At 39.4% G+C, this 14032-nt stretch overlaps 1 protein-coding gene across 1 annotated transcript in view; it reads right to left on the bottom strand.

Moving 5' to 3' along the window:
* The window catches only part of LOC117342250 (tyrosine-protein kinase SRK2-like), a 136453-nt gene extending 125294 nt beyond the window's left edge, over positions 1-11159 (bottom strand). The window contains exon 1 of the mRNA XM_033904310.1: positions 10440-11159. Coding sequence (XP_033760201.1) covers positions 10440-10516 — 77 coding nt within the window. The 5' untranslated portion in view covers positions 10517-11159. The remainder of the gene's footprint in view (positions 1-10439) is intronic.
* Between the last annotated feature and the right edge of the window lie 2873 nt (positions 11160-14032).

The following is a 14032-nucleotide window of genomic DNA, read 5'->3' as shown; positions in this document are numbered from 1 at the left end:
CATTGCCCCTTTTATTCACCCCGGAGCAATCGACATCTTAAATCCATTTCTAGAATTAGTGTCCGCGTAAGGTTATTACATATAAAACTAACCGATTTAAGTGACTGAGCTCCTGTATCACGTGTTGGATGCATATTAATGCTCGTGATCGATGGTATTAGCGGCATCATTACCACATGATCGATATGTGATTGATTTTTGACAAGGCATGTCTTACGAATAATACATAACTTCGCACGATTCATTTACATAAGTTTTATTGTCACAATAGAGCCACGTAATCACCGCCTGTAGCGCTACCACTGTTCTCTCTAAACATGGATATTAAAGTATGTGGCGTTATGTGGTGGGTGGTGGTGGTGGTGGGGGGTCGATTTCGAGTTGGGTTGGGAGAGGGGAGAGGCGAGGACACCCCCCCCCCCCCCCCCCCGATATGTTTTTCCCTGATATGTTTTTTTTAAGGAAACGTAGTTAAAAATGTGCTTGATATTCAAAACAGAGCGTCACACTATACATGTAGCTATCGTGACATTATCTAACACAGATATCAATAACAAATATTTTGTTGTTATATCTGATGTTTTAATTGATTTGGGAATTCTCTGATTGAGGGGGCCGCGGTGGCCGAGTTGTTAAGGTATCCCGACACTTTATCACCACTCCTCCACCTCTTGGTTGCGAGTTCGATTCCCACATAGGACAGGCGCCTGATACTGACAGTAGGCCGGTGGTTTTTCTCCGAGTACTCCCGCTTTCCTCCACCTCCAAAAACTGGCACATCATTAAAAGACTCTGGCTGTTAATAGGATATTAAACAAAAATAAACCTAGCCATCCCTGATATATATTTCGCTTTAATTCTCGTTTCTTATAATTATATATCCGAGCCATTTTAGTCGACACGAGCCCTGCTAAAAAATTCAGCATCCATTCCTCCCTCCGGCAGTTTATTACCAGATGTCGCTAGTGTACTGGCAACGGGGCGAATCAATAAAGCAATTTCCGTACACCGGAAGTTACGTTTTTTCAGAAGATGATAAAATTAAATTGAGTGGGCGATTTTTATTGTTTGGAGCAATTATTGTCGCACCATATTTAAATAAATACGGGGCAGTCTAGCGTGTCATTGGATCAACAATGTTCATAAGACGAAGCGACAATCATGCTGATGTCACTTCCGGTTTCGTAAGCTATGATCATTGTGTTATAAATGGAGAAATTTCTCACGAGCTGAAGCGTGCCTTAATCATGACGGCATTAAGGTTATCACGTGTTTTACATCTGAGGGTATTTATTTAACACTCGGGGTTGCAGGAAAACGAGAAATGGATACAGAACGCCCCTCCTATAGCGATCTGCGTACATACATATACTTTGATGTAGGAGTCGGTCGATATAATCCGATAAGGCTTAATATATATTTATTCCTTATTCTCCCAGAAATTGTCACATGGATGCACCCCGTGTCAGAAAACACAATAGTTCGAGTCAATCATACTACAAACAGAACCAGGGGAGATAATCACAAAATTACAGGGGAGCTAATCGTATAGGATGCGGCATTTTGGTCATCATGTAAAGTAGTTTACATTTCTAATTATCATAAACAATATATCAACAACGAGAACGTTAGTCTTTTTTAATCACCAGTAAGCGTGTTTTTTAACTTATTTTTCTGCTGAATTAAAAAAAAAACTGCGATTTTTTCCCCATCGGTGATGTTTTTATTACGTAAAACATTAAGTGGGCTGTAAAAACTCATATGATTTGATAACAAGTTATGCCTTCATTCCAGGAATGTTGTTAATTGGTAACACATGATAGAATTAATCAAACGGAATTTTGTGAATAAAAATTGTACATAATTTTTACATGCTCAACATACTGATGAATGCAAATCATACACGTCATACACATCAAGAGTTAAGGGATGCGTTTTCTAAATCTGATTTTTTTTTATCTCTTTATAAATGATATCCTGTCAACATATTAGCAAACCTGGAACCAGTTCTCTGCAAGAAAACCCCATTGATTCATGTGTCATGTCCGATTTGAAGAAAGATTATACATTTTAACTACAAAAACGAGTCACTGTTACATATATTGGTAGGTTCCCAGACAGTGCAAACCATTCACAGATTAAAGCATGACGCTGTTTCGTTTTTAAAGTTTAAATCAAACCCTATTTATCATCTATGCAATTGTCAGAACGTTTATTTCCACATTTCAAATAATTTTGAGTGTCGGTGTTCTGTGGCGGGTAAGAAGTAATTCCACTTGTCACAAAAAGCATTGATATATTAAGGTCGTTTACTTTAGGCAAAATAGTTTAGAAAATGACGACGAAAATCTTACATGCAAGATCTTACCTTCATCGTAATTTCTCCCACATTTCACAAATTTTACAGTTTTAGACGTGAGAGATTTCTCGGTCAACCCCTAAGCTATGACAGATTGCACGCGCTAACCTTCTGAACCGGAAGTATTTCAGGAACTTCTTTTTGCGTGACGTCAGTCTAGTTCCCGCGTTGCTATTTAATTTAAATATGCGTAAGAGACACACAGATTTATGTAATGACAAGATGTACTGTTGTTAACATCAGAATAGTATCATTGATACCTTATTTTAGTGTATGTTTTGATAAATATTGTGAATTAATTTCATACCTATGTTTTCTTGTGTAATGACATTGGTTTGCATTTTTTGAGGTTTATGATTGGTACTTCTTCAAATGAGGATATTCATGCGCCGACCATGTGCATTTGCAATCAGACCTTGATCACCGATGGGATATGTACATATCTAAAGTGGCGAGAGAAAAATAATCATTCTCTACCTAGGGAGTATCACAAAGAAACCCTCGGAGGAATTCTCGGGTTGTACATTCATGATTTCCCCCTCATTCACAGATTTGTCTGACGTTTAACCTGTCACCCCCTATGTTGTTTTAATTTTAAATTAATTTTTCTCGGGGTGATATACTTAATTGTCTAACTCTTGACAGAGCCTTGGGTTAGGACAACCGAGAATATCATCCCTCAAGTTGGAGATTTCTTTGTCAAAACCTCAGGGTATAGGAATCAACATACTAAAAAGTCCGAGTTTCCCCTTGCCCTGACACTAGACGTGGGACATTCCGACAGATAGATACCCAGGGTACCGTTTCACAACGCACACGTAACTTTACGGATACCCGTAAACCATACGTAAGTTTTTTTTAACCGTTTCACGACGTACACGTACATGTAAGTTACGGGTGCACGTAAATAAGTTACGGGTACCCGTAAATTACCTCCAAAACCACACGTAACTTACGTCTGTACGTAGTTGTGAACGTAAATCCTACGGGTACCTGTAAAGTTACGTGTGCGTTGTGAAACGGTACCCTGGCAGCAGGTGTAGGACATTCGGAATGCCTCAAATCTTGTATTAGAGCCAGAGGAAACTCGAGCTACACTGTTACATACCAATGTATCATCGCCGTAGTGCCTACACTAAACACGAGGATGGTACAATACCCCTCAAACTACCAAATCGGTTAGTTAGTCACACTATAGGCAAATGTCGCTATATTGTTTGAATGTAAAGTTCATATTCTGTCAGTACTCTCGCTGTCATGATATTGAATTTATCACGTCATCTAGGGATTCCTTGTTGTTTTAATACAAAATATCTCGTCATAAGACATTAAATCCCAAACAAAGCACACACATGACAAGTTATATGGCGTTTAAGACAAATAGACAATAGAGTTAAAGAGGTCAGTTATAGTGTTAGAGAATGAGAGCGAGTTTGGCGGTGTGAGTTAGGATGATTCTGATTAAAATACAGATCATCATTATACACTACGTAATGAAGATCCGAAGGTGGCCGGTCAGGGGTCATGTTCAGATGACCTTTCAACCAAACAACCAAAATTAAAATGGCAAATCTGCATCTATCATTGCTGGTCGTTATTGAATCGATAATATCCGAGTGCCCCCCGAATGTCAACCAAACCAAGATGGCCCATCACCAGGCACTTCATTCCAAAAAACGATGTACATGTATTTAGCACAGGCGCTTGCATAGAAAATGTGATTTTCATTTTTTTTTTATATGACAGTGGTATGTGTACTTAACAAGCGCCTGTGGTATTTAGTGGGTAAAGGATGGATAGATTGTGGATTTTCTTTTGATATAACAAACACCTCATTGGATAGATATTAAGTAGAAAAACGATAGATCAGAGACCATTGTTTCGATGGTCAGTTCAATCAAACTGCCGGACAGGCATATAAGACACGTGCCAGGTTTTGGAGGTGGAGGAAAGAAGGAGTACCCGGAGAAAAACCACCGGCCTACAGTCAGTACCTGGCAACTGCCCCACGTATAGAGCGTGTGGTGGGTTTGTGTGTGGTTAGAGAGCGTGTGGTTGGTTTGTGTGTGGTTAGAGAGCGTGTGGTTGGTTTGTGTGTGGTTAGAGAGCGTATGGTTGGTTTGTGGGTGGTAAGAGAGCGTGTGGTTGGTTTGTGTGTGGTTAGAGAGCGTGTGGTTGGTTTGTGTGTGGTTAGAGAACGTGTGGTTGGTTTGTGGGTGGTAAGAGAGCGTGTGGTTGGTTTGTGTGTGGTTATAGAGTGTGTGGTTGGTTTGTGGGTGGTTATAGAGTGTGTGGTTGGTTTGTGTGTGGTTATAGAGCATGTGGTTGGTTTGTGGGTGGTTATAGAGTGTGTGGTTGGTTTGTGGGTGGTTAGAGAGTGTGTGGTTGGTTTGTGTGTGGTTATAGAGCGTGTGGTTGGTTTGTGTGTGGTTATAGAGTGTGTGGTTGGTTTGTGGGTGGTTATAGAGTGTGTGGTTGGTTTGTGTGTGGTTATAGAGCATGTGGTTGGTTTGTGGGTGGTTATAGAGTGTGTGGTTGGTTTGTGGGTGGTTAGAGAGTGTGTGGTTGGTTTGTGTGTGGTTAGAGAGCGTGTGGTTGGTTTGTGTGTGGTTATAGAGTGTGTGGTTGGTTTGTGGGTGGTTAGAGAGTGTGTGGTTGGTTTGTGGGTGGTTAAAGAGCGTGTGGTGGGTTTGTGGGTGGTTAGAGAGTGTGTGGGTGGTTTGTGGGTGGTTAGAGAGTGTGTGGTGGGTTTGTGGGTGGTTATAGAGTGTTTGGGTGGTTCGTGGGTGGTTAGAGAGCGTGTGGTTAGTTTGTGGGTGGTTATAGAATGTGTGGTTGGTTTGTGGGTGGTTAGAGAGTGTGTGGGTGGGTGAAAGGAATCGCGCGTGGCATAGGTACTAACATACACCTCCAAAAGTTTAGACAAGATGGACTAGGTTTAGCGCACGCGAACTCTTGCAAGGTGAATACTCTGTCCATTGCTCGTGATTTACGTGATGGAAGGATTCGTTGCACGTGGAGGACCAGGAGGGGGTCATCATGTAAATCGTTAAGTTCCTTTGATCCTTATCTCTCGTACAATACACAACACAAGGAAAAACGACGGGGAACCGTCATCTCATTCACTAAAACAAACTCAAGCCAGGTGATGCATTACCTGTAAAATGGAAGTTGTCAGTATAAGACGCCAACAATGCGTTCAATTACAGGTGATGTTTTCTTGTCATACCCGATACATGCTGCATATATGACCCGAAATTCGAGTAAATGTTCTTTTTTCGTCGGTGTGGTAGAATAGCGGGTTATTCACTATCACAGTCGGCCACGGAACTGACTTCCGACGTTACCTTACGGACTCTAAATACTGCCTCATTGTACTGATACGTTTATTGAGTCGAGGACAGTCTTTGGTAAAGTTACTAAGGCCAATTGGAAAAGGAGACAACTCCGAAAAAAATCGGTTTAAAATGTATTAAATATATCGTTCCGGCTTTACGTTCGGGATATGATGGGATTTGTTAACCCCTCTGGAATCGCTCCAACAACCAAACATTTGATATAACTACCTCGGATGAATATGTGTTTAGGCTCAAGGTCAAGGTTGTCAGTTTATAGAAAATCACCTAGCTTGGATGGGATCGTGTTTCATGGGTACAGTGTCAAGGTCAACGTTATAATCAATCCAGTGATGTCACAGTTACTATCAAATGAATTTAGTAAAAATTATATTCATTCGCATGCGGGAGCGGGGAATTAATGTCGCATGATAATATTAAAACAGCTTCTAGCTTATTGCAATTAAAGGCTTGTTTTTGTTTGGTTTTTAAAAGTTCCTTCTTTTTGTTTCTGATTTACATGACATGATAAATCGTAATGAAAACTTTTTTTCTGGTTGAATATTCAAAAAAATAAACTGCCAATACCGAAGTTCCTCGCTCATATTAATTCTTTGATGGGTAAACGAATAAAATACGTTTTCAAGGACTCGTTTTAAAGGTGACGTCGGACGATGCATAGAAATATTCTAATTAATTCATCAAGAAACTCAAAACAGGTGCGACTTGTATCGCCCTCAACGCTACCACTCAGAAGTAGGGGCGGATAACTCTACCATTGATGTCGTCAGATCAGACAAAATAGGCGTAGTCCTACAACCACGAGCTCCTTAATCCCTAGAGTACCCCTGACACGTGCCGCAGGGAAACCCTGTGGAGCGAAGGGGAGGAGGCCCTTTATTTACGAGTGAGCACGCGTGTAAAATCATAATAGGAGTGAGATATTATTATATGGGCACGCGACTCCGTTCCACAGATGGTTTCTATTGCGATGTATATTACAAATGAGATAGTGAAAGTGAAAACGTCGATTAAAGCATAGTTAGCTTGGTTGGCGAAACTATAAAATAAATAATTATTATATAAGTAACGATCTTAGACAATAGGCCTCTTTCTGAAAGGTTGAGTATGCTGGTGCACACATCCATCCCGTGCTGGAGACTTGTTACTTTAAACCGGAACGGTTGCATGTGTTTGCAGTCACTTCGAAGATTATTTTTGCGTGTAAAAGTTTCTTTTATAAGAGAAAACGAAATTAAGTGAAATATCGAATCAAACGTTCAGACATTTCGCTTTACAGCGGGAAATTCTATACTAAATGTTGATATGATAGTGAGCTCAATGAAAAGTTATGGATCAACATACCGTACACAGTATCATGCTCTATCAGGTTACACAAAACACCTCTATCACAGAGCTGGGTTCATGACTAAAATCATTGTGATGTCATGTTTAGTAAGGTGACGCCACACGAAAATTATCGTGCGAGTCGAAGCTAGCCTGTCAAGGAGGAAAATGATACATATATCACTTATATACAAAAGTGTTTGCTTATTTTCTCCATAAATATTTATTAAGCTTTAAATAGAAGCTAAGCTGAGTGATACTATTAATAGAAACTTACATTCGTGTTAATGTCAGCGATAAAGATGAGTAATGCTCTGTCCTGCAATATTTCGTAACAATTAAAGTATTTTTTGTAGAATATCACATCGAGAAAGTGTTCAGGGGATGTTTCATTGCTGTACAGTGTGCTCGCTTTTCACCAACGAACCGGGGTTCAAGTCTCCTTTGAGGCGATATCTAGGGCCACGTGCCAGACCACGTGGTTTCCCGGGGTGTTCGGTTGAGACCGATCCAAGCAAACTAAAAATACTAGTAATCATTGATATCATTTGGTGAAAAATACCTTTGTACGACATAACATTACCATAATAATAGTTTACGTTTTTTTTAACGATGGACTGTAACTCTGTTATCGCCAGTTGATTTATATATTCTTATAGTTCTTTAGTCAAATATAAAACATCTTCGGGGTGTTGAACGCATTCCACTATCCAACACATGATTTATTAAATGAAGAGGTGTGTTTTTTTCAAACACGACATCATGAGTTGTGTATCGCATGTTCAATGCACTTTACATTTTCCGTATGTGTCATTTTTACACGTTTCTGGCATTTCAACAGCGCTAGATATGTCAGGTTTTTGTCTTTTAAGAGTAAAATGAAAATGATAATAAAATTACAAAATTACAATTGACAGAAAATGTATTTTAACACCAAACAAACATTTACGTAATGGTGCAATGTTGTTCAAACGATTTATTATCTAAATAAACATTTCAAAAACAAAAACAGGAAAATGGCAAATATTGGTTCTAGTGATCAATTGGTGGAAATCAGAAGCTGTGATTACTCTAACTGATATGTCTGGGAAAGTGTGCCGTAAATAGATGACGGGTCGGCGAACAGCACGTGCATTTAGACAGCTGTAATGAAGTAAAACTAGCATTATCTCTTTTAATCTCAACACACTGGTATGAGCATAATTGAGAGCTATTTAGTTGTACAACGTAGAAATATTACCACTTATTTTCTCTACGTGTAAGCATAGTCAGCTTAATGGACTAAATTTAAGTGTAGTTCGAATGAAAAAAAAATGAAATATCAAAATAAGACAAACGCATTGGCGAACATTAAAATATGAACTAGTATATATATATTTAATAACACGGATTCAGAATGGGAAAATGTGATACAGAAAAAAGTTTTTCCGATTTATAAATGTATTATAGCATTCAGTCAAAATTATGCTATACGTATAATGGGGAAAAAAGATATGGTGAATCTTGAAATTTTCTTCTTTTAAGTTAACCATGCATGAACTATGATCCTTCACACCCCTTTTTTGAGACAATGGATTTGTGTTGGTTTGATTTGAATCATACCAAAGAGGATTTCGGGGTAGAAAGTGTCAGAATCAATTAGATGTTTTCACATTCGTGCAAGCTCATCATCATCCTTAGAGCGCAAAGCAGACGTTGACTAAACCTATATAATACCATACAAACGCACCCTTCATTTGACAATGTTCCAAAACGAAGACATATTATGGGCACTTTCGTATAAAATAAATAGTCTTGGCATTACAGTAATGGGTTTATAGACACTTTGTACAATTAAGATAAATATTTCCCCGAAATGATATCCATGGTAAAATATAGTAAATAGTATACGAGATTAAAATTTGTTAATAGGATCTTAGTGTTGTCATGGCAACTACACTGATTCGTCTTGAGAGATTTTAAAAGAATTGGAACTCGTTATCAGAACGAAATAGAAAGCCGTTAGTTCCATCTTCTCGAATCTGATATTGATGTATGAATTAAGATTTAGATATTCCCGATGCTGTACTATTTCGAACACCTTTCTTCGGACTGTGAATGTCCCTTCATTATGGTGAGTGACCAGTAATTTGAGTTCTCAAAGTCATTTACCTGACATATTTAACATATAAGGGTTCCACTTTTGATTTACTCTTTTTGGCATCTTCGAAGTCCAAGAGTTCCGTTATGCATACCTTTCCTAAGTGCGAATAAAGGTATATCGAGAATCGAGCATTCCCAATATGATGCTTACTATACGGTATTAAGAGGCAAGTGCTGACCTGATACATGGGGAACGAACGCAACAAGTGAGTGATGTTCGATCAAAATTCAAATTCAAATTCATTTTATTCTCTTTTCACATACTGACATGATGTATAGAGAAAACATATTTACAATTCGTGTATAATATATACAGTTAAAGTAGTGTTTGTAGATTATATACGGCACTGTTTCACAACAAAATATTTTTATTCTTATGAAGCAGTATACATGCTATCACGATGTGAAAGATTAAGCCGGTAGGATGGAATGTCATCTGATGACATGACATGTTATTTCAGTGAGATTGCACTTTAGAGTAGCTCTACACTACCCCGTCTTCGATGGATACATACATAACAATATCGACAGACTGCACACGAGAACATTAGAACAAAAACAAACACCTTCTCTCCCCTTGGTGTTGAGAGCATTCACTCTCCCTCCCCGAGAACACCTCCCCTCCCATTGGTGTTGAGAGCATTCACTCTCCCTCCCCGAGAACACCTCCCCTCCCATTGGTGTTGTGAGCATTCTCTCTCACTCCCCGAGAACACCTTCTCTCCCCTTGGTGTTGAAAGCATTCACTCTCCCTCCCCTAGAACACCTTCCCTCCCCTTGGTGTTGTGAGCATTCCCTCTCACTCCCCGAGAACACCTCCCCTCCCACTGGTGTTGTGAGCATTCACTCTCTCTCCCCTAGCACACCTTCCCTCCCCTTCGTGTTTTGAGCATTCCCTCTCCCTCCCCTAGCACACCTTCCTTCCCCTTCGTGTTATGAGGATTCCCTCTCCCTCCCCGCGAACATATCCATCCCCTTGATGTTGAGAGCGTTACCTTTCCCTCATGAGAACACCTTCCCTCCCCTTGGTGTTGTGAGGATTCCCTCTCCCTCCCCTAGCACACCTTCCCTCCCCTTCGTGTTGTGAGCATTCCCTCTCCCTCCCCGTGAACACATTCTCTCCCCTTCGTGTTGTGAGGATTCCCTCTCCCGCCCCTCGCACATATTCCCTCCCCTTTGTGTCATCATCCCCTCTCCTCCTGTCAACACCTTCTACCCTCCTCCCTGTCATAATAAAAATAACTACGTGTACTTACCTGTTCGGCCGTTTCTTGTCCCCACACATGGAGGCGATTGATCCACATGAAGGGAAGGTCCTGTTCTTACTGAACATTCTGCATTTTATTGGAATCCCACGAAAAGTATACTGTCCCTTCACAATCCCCGGTCACACTTCCCCCGGGAAAATAACCTCCTCTCACAAACTCGGGTGAACTCGTCACGGGTAAGACAAACTTTCGCTATACGTTCCCCTTTGTTACCTCTGACAATGCCTATTGTCTTAATTAATTAACCTTCCTTGTGGCTGTCAAGGAGCAGGTACACATGAACAGTTGCATTTTTTCCTTGGCACCAAGCACGAGAGTCTTCCACTGATTGCCTCCAGACTGGTATACGAGTTCTCGATGAAATAATTCAGATATAGTTGAAATCACTGGCACTGATCGATCGTTCCACTCGCAATAATAATCCGATGACTGAGCACGAAAATATTTTTTTTTACTTATTTTTTAAAAAGTTTTCTAATGAAATTATTAATTAAAATGCATTAGCTCGATATAGGATAATTAAATCTTTAGTCCGTATAAAACGGGGAATTTATGTAAATATTGCTCATTCAAGATTCGTTATCCCTTCCAGATATTTCCAAAAGTTCTTTGGGAAATTTTACAACACCTTTTATTCAAATCTCCAGAAAAGCAAATCAAAACAAATTAAGAGTTGACAAATTTGATTATCCAGATTTTCATCTCATTTACGTGATGAAATTGAATTTCTAAGCTCACAGGCAGTCGATGGAATTTCTAATTTCCCAACAGTGTGTCGATCTTCTTTTATACTTTACACAAAAATTGCATCAACTATAATATAAGTTAACGTTATAATTAAATGAGTAAATAAATCCGAAACTACTTGTCAAAATCACTACTAGACGTAGCGGAAGAGAACATATTCACGTGTCCCTTTGCTCACGAGACGTTATCGAGATACGGACCGATGTTGGTGTTACAAACAGCTACTGTATACACTAATTAGCACGAGCTGTGATCACTCGATCTCACAGATGTTGGAGGAAACACCTTGCGTCTAGGATAACATCACTGAAGGGTCCATGGAGTATAATCAGGGTATGATTGCCACGAGGCTTGGAATTTCTTACTCATTAAAGCTGGAAATTGATAAGTGAAAGTTGCATTTACAAATCACTGTGGATTTCCAAGGCGATTCATCAAGTATATTCCTATATCCTACTTGTCAAATAAGCTAGGGCTAGACCGCGTGCTTTACCTGTCACACACTTAAAGCTGTGGTCGTGCACTCCGTAACAGTCATGTCATGTACGTGCATCAGCGTGAACACGTGCAGGGTGGTGATCAAACCTATTTGATAGATAACGCTGTGGTCCAGTCCGCTTCGATTCTGCCGCGTATCTTTCTCTCTCCGAACATGCATTAAGTCAAGTTGACATTGAGTGGTGTTATCGCTCCTTAATTACAAGTCAATGTACGTGCATATGTTCGTGCGGGCAAACATTTAGCGTTGTCCACTATACACCTCACACACCCAATTTGCACGACATGGCATTCCTTGAGCAACTTATTTCCTCATTTTTGCATGTAATAGATCCTTTCCAATGATACACATTTCGGTACAGTAATGCACTCTGGGCCAGCACGTGCCAATAAATGTACGTGCATGAAGATACAACAAGACTAATAGCTAAAGTGGACCATCAGACTCCGATAAAAATAAACCGCCTCTTCAGTTGTCATGAAATTTCTCTGTAGCACATTTCCTCAATTCACTCCCTAGAAATTGATTCCAGCTAATATTTCACACGGGTAATGTTTCCCATATATACCATTATACTCATTGGACCGGAGTGCGTTCGATACCTCCTTATTCCATATTATAATACACTGGGTCGGTCCGTTCGATTGGGAACCGGTGCCTTCTGTTTGTTGTTTGTTCAGTTTCAGCAGCCGAGAGAAATACAACACCGGCGTAGACAATGCACATGTAACATGGCCTGTAGCTTCAGTGTGTACTACACGTCAAGTAACTAGATATATATCACGGTATATTTTTACCAAATAAACCCTGAGTACTACTTTGTAGTAGATGCTCACAGCATACCCGGCTGCAGCTTCCCATGTCACAGCTGATGCTTATTGGGAAAACTGGTTATAGTGGTCTGTAACGCCGTGTTGAGTGAATTAGGTAATAACCTGGTGATTAATCGACAGAGAAGATTTGACATTCATCATGATGCTGTGCTGTAATATGATAACATTATGAGGCCGTGCGATAAAGTCCGGTGATAACGCTTCCGAATGTCAATGGATTATGGCTCTTTGTTAACATTATTGTTAAATTTGAATGTCATAACTTTTAGAGTATCGATTTAAGTTACAAATTTCTCTTATCCTGGAGTAATAGAACAGTTCATCCCCATGAGTGTGAGACATGAAAATCTCAGAACGAGGGGAAGATTATTAAGTTGCCAAACAAGAGGCATGCTTATTTTTATGTTACTCTGGTTACCCTCGTAAACTTGCATCTAATACCGACGTTACATTAATGCAAGAAAATATTGACGTGACGTGATTGAATTATCGCCGTGACGTCATTGTATTATTGCTGCGACGTTTTGCAATTGTTGAGAGTGTGCAAGAGCGCGTGTAGCTTGTCTCAAAGCTAGGGTGAGATTAATATAATCTTTCACCCACTAGGGGATGAGACAGAGAAATCTCAACACGAGGGGGAAGATTGTTAAATTGCCAAAAGCATTGACGTATAATCTTGCTGGGAATCATAATCATAGACACAGTATTGGAGTTTTGGCGATTAGAAGATCTACCTATTCAGAATTAGAATTATTTTCAAATCTTTAAAATAGAGAATAATCGACAATGGTGTTCATAGATTTTTCCACCCTTCGTTCAAGTGTTCAGTGAAAAAATATTCGCCGTTTATCTAGAAAAACATGGAATTAAAACTAATAAATGTTGAGGGTAAGGGTTTCTTCTAATGATCTGCATAAAACTGATTCCTTCGTACATTTACAAAGGAACTCTATTAATCACAACGTCTGTATATTACTAATACAGTCGGGTGCATGTACTATTATATAAACATTGTATTTATGGGAATTCCCCATATACTTTCATAAATACACATTTTCTTTCAGTTTCTGATTCACGATAGTCTGTAAGGTAAGCTCAATATGTAAACATTGATATATGTTTCTTCGGAAGTATGTGGCTTTAAAATAACAAGGGAATGGATAGTTTCAAGTTTATGTTAGCAGGAGTAGCTTCAGAAACCATAAATATACTACAGGGGATTCAAGTAGGGTATCCTGAAAAATATGATTTTTTTTCCTGCTGTCTTATTCAGTTCTCGAGCTCAACTGTCTATCCTACAATCTAGCAGAAGTTTGTACACTATATGAACTTGAAATGGAACAGGATCGTGGACATTCTATGTATGCCTGCTGTGTCAGCATGGAGATCGTTCCTTCCTTGCCCCTGGAAGATAAGTTTGGCTTTTAATATCTTTATCGGTTATGTAACGGGGAGATTCAATAAAATATTAATTGAGGTTGAAATTAACACAAGTATTATAG

The sequence above is a fragment of the Pecten maximus genome, chromosome 14 (genome assembly GCF_902652985.1).
Source record: "Pecten maximus chromosome 14, xPecMax1.1, whole genome shotgun sequence".
Taxonomy (NCBI): Eukaryota; Metazoa; Mollusca; class Bivalvia; order Pectinida; family Pectinidae; genus Pecten; species Pecten maximus.
The sequence above is the reverse complement of the archived record's forward strand: the minus strand, read 5'-3'. Positions and strand labels throughout refer to the sequence as shown.